The sequence below is a fragment of the Drosophila ficusphila genome, unplaced genomic scaffold (assembly GCF_018152265.1).
Source record: "Drosophila ficusphila isolate 14025-0441.05 unplaced genomic scaffold, ASM1815226v1 contig_197, whole genome shotgun sequence".
NCBI classification, from domain to species: domain Eukaryota; kingdom Metazoa; phylum Arthropoda; class Insecta; order Diptera; family Drosophilidae; genus Drosophila; species Drosophila ficusphila.
The window spans coordinates 8,389,498-8,400,254 of NW_025064091.1; the positions used below are offsets into that span (position 1 = coordinate 8,389,498).

At 44.5% G+C, this 10,757-nt stretch overlaps 2 protein-coding genes across 2 annotated transcripts; both read right to left on the reverse strand.

Moving 5' to 3' along the window:
* Positions 1 to 388: 388 nt before the first annotated feature.
* LOC108098025 (ubiquitin carboxyl-terminal hydrolase 7) lies at positions 389 to 7,213 on the reverse strand. The gene is made up of 4 exons (XM_017200677.2): positions 6,716 to 7,213; positions 4,938 to 6,407; positions 3,183 to 4,580; positions 389 to 2,767 (listed from the first exon to the last, which is right to left on the reverse strand). The coding sequence occupies exons 2-4, from the start codon at positions 6,195 to 6,197 to the stop codon at positions 2,021 to 2,023; spliced, it is 3,405 nt and encodes a 1,134-aa protein (XP_017056166.1). The 5' UTR covers positions 6,198 to 6,407; positions 6,716 to 7,213; the 3' UTR covers positions 389 to 2,020.
* A 305-nt stretch (positions 7,214 to 7,518) lies between these two features.
* Positions 7,519 to 9,659, reverse strand: LOC108098145 (probable cytochrome P450 311a1). Its single transcript, XM_017200871.2, has 4 exons — positions 9,480 to 9,659; positions 9,059 to 9,436; positions 8,381 to 8,730; positions 7,519 to 8,159 (listed from the first exon to the last, which is right to left on the reverse strand). The coding sequence occupies exons 1-4, from the start codon at positions 9,628 to 9,630 to the stop codon at positions 7,575 to 7,577; spliced, it is 1,464 nt and encodes a 487-aa protein (XP_017056360.1). The 5' UTR covers positions 9,631 to 9,659; the 3' UTR covers positions 7,519 to 7,574.
* Between the last annotated feature and the right edge of the window lie 1,098 nt (positions 9,660 to 10,757).

Sequence of the window (10,757 nt, forward strand, 5' to 3'; positions counted from 1 at the left end):
TTTTCGATCTTCAGAAAAGATTTTAAATAAGCTAACCCTCAGATGGTGCATATTATATATTTCTCTTTTGGGGTAAATTAGCAAATGGAACTAAGTTTAAATTTTCAAGGCATCCGACGTAAGGCAAATTTTTAAAAAGATTTTTTATAATATTTATAGTAGCATAGTCCTGATCACTTTTAAATAAAGAAAATGTTTATTTTGACGATTAAAAGAACAACTCATTAATCTTTGCTTTTATGTAATTGGAAAAACATTTACTGACAATTACAAATTTAAGACAACTATATTTACACTAAAAAGTTAGTTAGTAAGCTTAAGAGCTAGGAAACTTCAACTATGTGTGTTTGAATCCTAAGAAGCTCAAAAGGAATGGAAAGTAAACTAATTGTGAGTCTAAAACCGTTTAGTGGAGTTTATTATTTTATTGAAAACTAAGAATGAACAGAAAACGAATGGTTATTGTGAAACCCATACATTACTAATATCAGCATTCATCCCACATACATACTATATTTTCCTAGGAATCAAACAAAGTTTTAACAGTCTAAGCCCAAGAAGAAACGAAAGAGTCCTCGCTCCTTGCCGCACACATTTCAGATGAATTCTTGGTATTTTATTCACTTTTGTTTGTTTTCTTTTTTTGTACACATAAATAATTTGAATTATTTGCTGCATAAATAATAATAGCATAGTAATATATTGTTAAAATATTTTTTTGTTGTGGGCTATTCTTATTTGATTGGTTTTTTCCTTTTGTTTTTATCGGATCTCGGTTCTTTCGCTATAGTTAACAAAGAAAAAGCTCTAAACTGTGTATTATAGTAATTTATTAATTAATATTATGTTGTCTAGTCCTTTGCATACATTTTTATCATTTCATGTTTAAAAATCACAAATAATTGTTTGAAACAAATCTTATATTTTCCATCTTCTTTGCTGTCTCTTTCGCTCATGCTGCTCGAATATATCAACTGTCTCCGTCTCTTTCTGTCTCGTTTAGCGCGACTTGATGACTTCTTCTTGTTAATAATTTGTTTCGTTTAAACGTTAAAGTTATACTTGTTACTTAGTTGCATTTATTTGTTTACAGCTCTCTTTCTCTCGTATATTTATATATATGTATCTTTTGTTGGTATTTAGTTTAGATTTCTCCTTTGTTTTCTCTTTCTTTTAGTTTTAGTTTTAGCTTTAGCTTTAGGTTTTAGGGTTTTAGGGTTTTGTTTCGCCTGCTCTTTGTTTACATATGTACGTGTTTTTTGTTTTGTTTACTTTTAATGGGCAACTTGCAACGAACGCTTATTTACATTTAGACAAAAGTAACCGATTCGTTCTGTTTCGAATTCACTTCTGCCTGCGATTAAACAATTATCGGTTAAGAATATTTTATAGCATAGAAAACACACACACACGTAAAAGCCTTAGCCTAAATTGAAGTTACTTTAGTTCAAGCAATAAGTCAGTAAATTTGTATGGGACTCGAGGTGCGAGCTAACTGATACTCTGGTCAGGATGTGGAAGCGGAATCGTGTGTGCTCTCAAACGGTATTATTGGATCGGAACTAATCTGAGGGGAACTGGTGTGCGTGGTAGTGTGGCGTGGCCTTCTGCTGCAACATTGGCCATTTGGCGGCGGGGTGTTGTTAATAAATATAGCTATTTTTTGACTTAGCAGTTAGATTACAAAATAAACAGTTTATATATATTTAACGCATTCGGGGTGAGTTGTGTGTGTGTGTTGTATATGTGGGTGTGTGTGTGTGTGTGTGTTTGTGAGTGAGTGGCATCGCGAATGGGACATCAAAAAGAGTGACTACTTTTAGCTGCTTCACTTTGATCAATTTTGAAGGACTATGGCCCGCCAGCCGAACGTCCGCCTTCCATGCGCCATCCAGTTCCATTTCACAATCCCTAATCATTTAACTCCCTCCCCGTCAATAGCAGACTCGCTCCTGTTCCAGGCAGCTGTCTTCCTTCGGTGTCTCCATGTTTCTCCACGACTTCATCTTCATCCCCTCTTCTAGTTATATATCTTGATGGCCTTCTCGGAAAAGTTGAGCGAGCTGCGCTTGCGCGACTTGTTGATGTGATCCAACCCGAAGAATGGCAACTGGCCGCTGGTGCACGAGCGATACACCTCCAGATCGATGGGCGTGTTGTCGTTCACATTCGAATTGTGGCCCATTATCACGCAGAACTTGTAGTTCTCCCACTCCTTGTCCGGCACGTTTAGTCGCTTCTGGATGCGCTGCTTCAGGGCGCCGTACGGTTCGCCCTGGCGCGCCTTGGTGAGGAAGGGAACGCCGAACGAGTTGTACAGCTCCTTGCTGTAGTGGGCCACTGGGATGAGCATCTCGTTCTCGGCCAGCTGCATCTCCTCCGGCGGCACCTCCTCGATGCGATAAGTCTTCTGGGCGCCCTGTGTGGTCGTGATCGCCTCGCTGGTCTTCAGCAGCGTGTCCAGCGGTGTGTCCTCCTTGCAGATGGCCACGATCTTGTGGTTGCTGACCTTCATCAGACGCAGCTTGCGGCGGCTGTTCTCCGCGAACGTGATCTTCTTGGCCGCCTCCTCCAGCAGCCCCTTCACCGTGTCGTTCTTGTTCGGGTAGAGCACCAGCTCCTTCTCCTCCTTGAGGTCGCTGCTCACCCAGACGCACTTGAACTGCTTCTTGTTGTCCAGCTCGTGGATGCTGAGCGAGAGCCGCTGGTAGAATATGCGCTTGGGTGAGCTCTGCTTGGTGTACGATAACAGGTCCTTGATGGTGCCCTGCAAAAAGGATTGGGAAGTCGGTTTAGTAATAGTACAATACGTCACTTGCTGAGAGTATGAACGCTTATATTTATTATAAATTAAACGGAGTACAAATGTATACGAATTTAAGGTTTTTTTTATTCGAATACAAAGCAAATAGAAATTTAAGTACATATATATACTGTAATGCAAGTGCTTTAAATAAGAGGTAATATCATACTTAAATTCAGAAATAAACGTGAATAACAAATATAAACTTTATCAAAGGATGAACCCTAAAATAAACATTAATTCCATTTTCATAATGTTTCGTTAATGAGTCAGCTCAAGGCCATCGTCATTATGACTAATGACAAATTCATTGTTGAGACAAGTAAAGAGTATTTAATCTGTATTCATTTAGGTTACCATTCCAATCAACTGCACTCACCTTGAAAGTGTAGGGCACTGCATTGCCCGTCGTTTCCTTGTAGTTGCTAATGGACATGAAGAACTGGAGCTTCTGTGGATCGGTGTTGAGCCGCTCGGCCACCGCGTTGGTGAGCTGCTCGTAGTTGTAGCGATTGGATAGCTCCAGCGTGAAGTCCGGCTCGTTGGGGTTGCACTTGTCGCTAAAGATGATCTCGATGCGATAGACCAGATCGAGGAAGTAGTCCTCCACTGTCGGCAAATCCAGCTTGTCGTCCACCGACTCACGTTCGAAGATCAGGATGTGTCCCTGCAAATGGTCCTGCGGTATGAAGAGCACACTCTCGATCGGCTCGCCCAGGCTGGCCACCTTCTTGTCGGCGTACTCGTCGTAGATGGTCAGCTCGGTTTCCGGATCGAAGCCCAGTTTGCGATTGACCTCCGGCACGAGATCGATGAGGCGTCGGTTCTGCGGCTGCTGGGTGCATCCGATGTAGTTGAGCCGCTTGTTGCGCGCATCGTAGTACTTAAGGAACAGCAAGACATCCGTGTTCGGATTGAAGGGCGGCAGGGGAGCGGGATTCTCCGGCGAGGCCAGCTCCAGGAAGATGACCCATGGCTTCTGCGACGTGGGTATTTGCTCGATGGTGCGCGACGCCTCCGCCTCGAAGTCAAAGTACAAGAACTTCTGCGTCTGGGCGGTGCACATGTTCCACATGCGCATGCGATTCCGCGGCACCCCGAAGCCCTTCACAAACATATCCACCAGCTCGTCAACGGTCTGATTCTGTTTGAGCTTGAAGGGCCGCTGATGGGTCTTCTCCAGGTCGAAGAGACGACGCTTCTGCTGGCCCTCGAAGTACTCCTCGAGGATCACGTGCACCGACACATACAGGTTGGCCTCGCTGCGCTCCTTGCGGCGCGCCATCTCGATGCGCTTCTCCAAGTCGAGGCGCTCCACCAAATGGCTGGAGATCTCGTTCTCGGGTATGTCGCTCAGCACGCGCTCCAGCTCCGACTGGCGGATGTACACCAACATGTAGGCATTGCTACACTTGGCGTGGAACGAAATCTCCTCGTCCATGCCGCCGTAGTTCTGTTCAATTGCCTCCTGCTTGCGGCAACTGGAGACCACGTCGTCGTCAAACTTGAACCATCGTCCGTCCGCCTTTGGATTGATGAAGACCACATAGTGACCGCCATGATTGTCGCCCGAGTGCACCAGCACTGCATGCAGGACGTAGTCCGCCGAGGTCTTCTCCTTCTCGGCCAGGTAGCGATCCAAGTTGATCTGCTCGTAGAACTCGAAGCGATCGTTGTACTTGATGGAGCTGTCTGTGATCGGATCGTACTGGAAGCGCATCAAGTGCAGATGCAAAACGGGCGGGAATGCGGTGAAGATCACGCCCTTGCTGGCCTCCTAAAACACGAAAGTAACGTTTGTAATAAACCATGGTAAAATCAAAGAATTTAGCGATGTAATCATATAAAGATATTCAAGTGAAATAGGTTATCGTTTCAGGAAATCAATTGGATAAATTCTGGCTTATCAGTTCTGATTGTTTCACAATGAAATTTAATTAAATAATTCCGTATGACTCAAAAACATATCTAATAAATAAAAATATACAAAAGTTTAAATATGGGATAGAAGTAAGCAAATTAAGTTAAGTTAATTAAAAAGACAAGCTTTTCATAAACAAAAGATAAAGAAGGGTAACGTTGAATGAATCCAATCTAAACCTAACCAACAGACCCAAATCAAATTGCTAGTTACCTGCAGGCCGTGGACACCAGCGTCGTATTTGTTGTCGCCCTCGAGCGTCTCGGAGGCCACGTAATCCTGGAAGGACTCGTAAATGTTCTTCTTATCCTTGATATTCAGCTGGATATCGTAGAAGGTCTCGTAGCGTGTGCTGTTGTAGTCGACGTTCTTGCACTTGATGTACGACGACATTTTGCCCTCGAACAGGCCTGGAATGGTGCCCTCCAGGCAGGTGCCCTTCATCTTCGACTCGAGCTTGTCGAGCAGGACGCGCAGAAACTCCTGGACGTCGTGCTGCATGAACGAGTCGAGTGTCTCCCAGCCAAAGGATTTGGTTAGCTTCTTGGTGCCCACGGGACGATCCCCGAACTGCAGTTCGTGGAACACACGCTGCAGCGACAGTCCCACCGACTTTGTGCTATCATCCGCCTCTGTGGGAATCCGATACACGGCCAAGCGCAGCGAGTTGGTGAAATACAGAGTCTGTAGCAGCGAGTTCATGTAGCAGGTGGCACCCTGATTCTTAAGGCCCACATAGCCGGTGTGCTTCTTGGAGTCCCACAAAACGCCGTGCGGCGCATCCGCGATCACGTGCACCTCCAGCGTGATGCTGTTATTGTGCACATAGCTCTTGTCCGCGTCCTGCAGCTCCTGCCAGGTGATGAAGTTCGAGTAGCCGTAGTCGTTCTCCTTCGAGTAGAACAAATGCTTGATGCGGGCCCGCGTGAAGGGCTGTGCATCCGGCTTGTGGCACTTCAAGCGCAGCTCGGCAATGGCATTGCACGACCAGGTGGGCGAATCGTTCTCCCCATTGCACTGCAGGAAGAAGCCCAGTGCGCGTTCATTGGGTATGACCATGATCTTCCATGGCAGCATGCGTACATAAACGGGCGGCGAGAGCCGCTGCGATTTCAACTGGGCTACATTCTCAACGGTAAATGAGAATGTGGTCTCTGAACGGAATTGATCCTCCTTGGACTCATCGTCCATGCCCATGGCTTCGGCGTCCTGGCCAAAGGATGCAGAACTGCTGTCGGCCAATAGCTGCTGTGGCGGCACATTCCCGTTCTCGCTGGGCAATTGGGTGACTGCTCCCACGGCGTGCAATTGTGGCTGGATAAGATTCTTGAATTTCGGCAATTGTGGCGGCGAATTCTGTTGCTGTTGCTGCTGCTGTGGAGTCTGTTGCTGGAGGTCACTGGTGAGGATCTCGACCTCTTGGGTATCCTGGGTGTCCATTGCTTCAATAGACTGATCTGTTTCTATGTCCATTTTACTTGGCACTTGAATGGTGCTAGAAATCGGCGGCTCCTCCGCGGAGGATCGATATCGCAGTATCGTTATCGGGGGAGGTCGTCGGAAGGATTTAATGGGGACTCACTGGACTCGAGTAACTGGATCACCGTTCCAGCCGCTCGGCGGCGTTATCGCACTAATTTTTCTCTGGCCTGCTGGAAAGGCGTTTCTCCGCAACAGAAAGTTCTGTAAGAATCAAATGTCCGAATGAAAAACACTGACATCAACCAACTAACCAAACTAGCACGCTTGTCAAGCATACACATGCTTAAACTAAAAGCCTCCTTTTTTTTGGTCTGTGCAATGACTGGATGAAAAGTTTTTGTTGTGTTTTTCCTTTTGTTTTATGCAATTTGCTGCCGCAGAAGAAGAAGAAGTAGCAGCTTTAAATGCGTCGCCGCTTCGCCTTCTTCTTCTTTTTCGGCACACGCACAAGCACATGCACTTTTTTCTTACATACATATGTATGCATGTTTTGCATGTATGGAGCTTACCTTGCTTTTCGGTGCTGTCAAAAAATATAAATAAATATATTTTCGGCCGCTCGCTCTCCGCTCCTGTTGCGAAATTTGGGGTGGCGCTTGTTGTCGGGTGGTGGGCGGAGCAAGGGCGTTGAGCAGTTGGGATCAACACAAGGTAACAAAAACTCTAACCGAACAAAATTCGCAAAAAAAAAAACTATTCTCTTCGTATTTCGCACTGTGCGTGTGTGTGCTTTCTTTCCAACAAAACGAAATTACACAAATACACCTCAATTATGGCATCTGCGTGCGTGTGTATGTGTGGGTTTCTCTGCTTTTGGCTGTCGGTGAGTGCGCGGTGCACGTTGCCTTCTATTTTCTTAGCTACCAGCCCGGCCGAAAACATAAATTTTGTTACAGATCTTGTATCGTCTGAATTTAAAAACAAACAGCTCTGACGGATAACACACTCGGCCAGATAAATTAATATTTTCGCACACACACGGACCAGGGTTGCCAGACTGAAATATCTTCCCGCCGAAAGACCCTAAAAATGCATTTACTTTAAACTCTGGTGTCTGTTGGTGAAAATCCCCCAAAAGGCGGTGGGTGTGCTCGCTAGGTTAGGAGGCTGCATTGGCTAGGCTAGGGTGCCGCATTTGCCAGCTGTTTTTATGGTTGGTACACTAGCTAAGTGGACAGCCCCATGGCTATGTTGGCGGTAAATTTAAATTGAAGAATAAAGCGCAAAGTACAAGATTCTAAACTAAAGTTTTTAGAGATTCAAAATAGAAGACAAACTCTTTTATAATAAAAATAATTTTACTACGTCGGTACAGACTTTAAAAAAATCGAATGTATATTTTTTTTTTTTATAAAGTTTATAGTATAATTAACAAGTTTCGTTTGATCGCTTCACAAATGCCACATGAATTCCCTCCTGGGACTTCAGCACCATTTGAGCCTGCAGCTTGAGGGGAGCCTGCTCCGGACTCAGTTGCAGATCGAATTCCATCACCAGACGAGCGGTGAGTAGTTTCATCAGGAGCAGGGAGTAGCGTCTTCCGATGCAGACATGTGGTCCACCGGAAAAGGGAATGTAGCTAAAGGCGGGCGGGGCTGAATCGCCGTCGTTCAACCAGCGTTCCGGCTTAAAGGCGTACGGATCCGGATAGTACAGCTTATCGTGGGCCAATCCATACATATTGATCCACAGCGTGATGCCCGCACAGTAGGTTCGTCCTCCGATTTCGGTGGCTTTCGTGGTCTGTCGCCCGGTGGTGGGCACAATGGTGTACATACGCAGCACCTCCTTGATCATCGCATCCAGATATGGCAGCTCGTTCAGCTTGTCCGGATCTGAGGTTTCTTCCGCCGGTAAGTCCTGCAGCTCCTTGCGGAGACGAGTTTGGGTCTCCGGATGTTTGGCGAGTGCATAGAGAACAAACGACATGGACGCCGTCGTCGTGTCCACTCCCTGCAATCGAAAATTACAATTAACAAGTTTCTTAAAAAAATAACCATAGTGATTCGTTAACTTAATAAGGAGAATTTTGGGTTTAAAAATGTCGATATATACAATATAACTGCAGCAATAATACTAATGAGTTAAACATTAAAGTTGATAACTTTGATAATCCAGGTGAAAAAGAACAATTTTCTTTTTTTTTTTTGTATAAGATTTTCTGTCTAACCCACCGCGAACACGAAAGTGTTGATCTCATCGCGAATTTCCTTCCTACTCAGGGCTTGACCCTCGAATCTCGCCAAAAGGAGCGTGTCCAGAAGATGGCAGGCTTTTCCAGGACCTTCCTCCCTTCCCTCAATCTCATTGGCCCGCTGCTCGATAACCGCCTCCATTTGGGCGTGGATCACCCGGAGCTGCTCGTCGAGATCCCGCCAGAGTTGCGTGCGATGAAAGATCCAATCGGAAGCCAGGAGCGGATTGATCATGCGTTTGAATAGCAGCTTGCTGCTCAGATGGAATGCGCTGATGATGGGCGAGTGGGCCACCAGTTGGGTGTTCAGCTGGGCACCCATGGAGGTGTCTGCAAAAAGGAAACATTTTATAAAATTGAGAAGAGCTTAAAAGAACCAAACAAAGCAGGAAACTATTAAAGCTAAAAGGTCAAATGATATACTCGTATATTTTATATTTAAATGATTTAAATAATGATTTGTAATAAGCAAATTTATTAACAACAATAAGAAACACCCTGTTGTGGCAGATATTTAATAAGGGGTTAAAGTAGAATGCTTATAAACTCTTTTTTGATTTTAACAAAATTAAAAATGTTATTGCATTGACAGATAAAAAATATGTATATTTATTAAATAGATTTATGACATAGATTGTAAAGACGGCTCCTCACTCACCCACTATGGCGTCCAGGAGGCAGGCAAAGAGCGGATCGGTGACCTCCAGGAAACCCCCTTTGGCCTCCGCCAGTCGACTGACCAACCGGTCCACATGTCCGCCTATTTGAGGGGCAAAGCTGCGAAGCAACTGCGGCTGAAAGGCGGGCGTGAGGAGGCGCCGCTGCCTGGTCCAATGGGCTCCATGGCTGATCAGGAGTCCGTTCCCGATGAGCGGCTCCAGCTGCAGGAAGGTCTCCGCCTTTCGAAGCGTGGGATCGTTGAGCGCCTGTCGCGTCTCCTCCGCCGAATGGAGGAACACCCAAAGCTGGGGTCCCAGCCAGAGGCGGTAGGTGGATCCGAAGCGATCGCGCAGCTCTGTGAAAACCAGAAAGATGACTGCCAGGAGGATGAAGACCGCCACTTCTGAACCCACACTCACATTCCGGCTTCAGTTTGCCCACCATCTGTGCGTTCCCGAGGAGTGGAAATGCCCACGGACCTGGCAGACTGGCTCCCAGTCGAAGAAGGGTCCACTTGCGGACCAGCAGCCACAATCCCAGAGTGATCAGCAATAGTGGCCACAGCGCCATGTCGCCCAGCAGTCAACAGAAGCGTTCCCTTCGAGCAACTCAATCGGACTGAATCGGCAGCCAAATGAAACCTGATTGGCGGCTTATCTTTGGACACTTGTGGTTCGTTAACCCTTTTTACAAAAGATTTCATTGCAAATAAAATCTGAATATATATAATAGATTTTATACACTTTGCTTTCACTATAATACTTATAATAAATGACACAACCTTTAAATACACTTGTTATTATCTTGAAATGTTTTTAATGTGTATCTTGAATTGATATTAAATCTATTTAAATTTGTTTATAAAGACACCCTTTGTCGCTATAGGGTTATACTATACTACTTGTTCCACTAACAGATCGTTGGTTAACGCTAACAGAGGTCTGGTTAGATTAGATTATTCGATTTCGTTCAGACATATACATATACATATGTGCAATTGCTTTATTTATGCGGATTATTAACGATCAGTACTTCAGCGATCAACTTGCAATATCTTATCTGTGTCTAGAAAAAATACACATAAGTGCACTCTGCAGTCGCGAAAGAGATTATAACATGCTAAAGCCAATTTGCTTACCCATTTGTTGGGGTTGGCATTCTTCTATGAGGAACAAGTCTAATGGAAACGCAACAAACGTTTGGACTTTGGTTTCGCCAATTAATTGCATAATGTCATCAAGCAAAAAAAAAATTACTTCTTTTGTGCGGAATTAATAAGAAAATTATTACTATTTTAGAAATTCTATTATAAGAAATTATATTGGTATCATCTTTAAAATAAAAAGCCATGCTTGCAGTACACTTTTAATTGATTAATTAACAATTAATACTTTGGCTGAACGAAATTGTTTAATCTTGATGACTATTGAAACTACTTTTAGAATAAAGGTCAATGGGTGTTCTAAAATATGTAATCGTAAGTGAGCGTATTAAAAAAGTAATCTATTGGATCTTGAAATATTGATAGCCTTGATACACTAAATAAAATAGCATATTTTTGTTTTTAAGCTAGCTTTATTTTTGTTTTCAGACATGTCAAAATTAAGTTGTTTTGGGTCCTAGGGTTAAAACAAATCGCTGATGGGGAGCGTGCTCTCTTCGGAAGCTTTAAACAGCCACTGACCCCCATTGTTCCC

Coding starts and splice junctions, on each gene's coding strand:
- LOC108098025 (XM_017200677.2), bottom strand. CDS start 6,197: ATGGACATAGAAACAGATCAGTCTATTGAAGCAATGGACACCCAGGAT. Junction 4,581..4,937: donor CTGGTGTCCACGGCCTGCAG/GTAACTAGCAAT, acceptor TTCGTGTTTTAG/GAGGCCAGCAAGGGCGTGAT. Junction 2,768..3,182: donor CAGTGCCCTACACTTTCAAG/GTGAGTGCAGTT, acceptor TCCTTTTTGCAG/GGCACCATCAAGGACCTGTT.
- LOC108098145 (XM_017200871.2), bottom strand. CDS start 9,630: ATGGCGCTGTGGCCACTATTGCTGATCACTCTGGGATTGTGGCTGCTG. Junction 9,437..9,479: donor GGGCAAACTGAAGCCGGAAT/GTGAGTGTGGGT, acceptor TCCTCCTGGCAG/TCATCTTTCTGGTTTTCACA. Junction 8,160..8,380: donor TCAACACTTTCGTGTTCGCG/GTGGGTTAGACA, acceptor TTTCGATTGCAG/GGAGTGGACACGACGACGGC.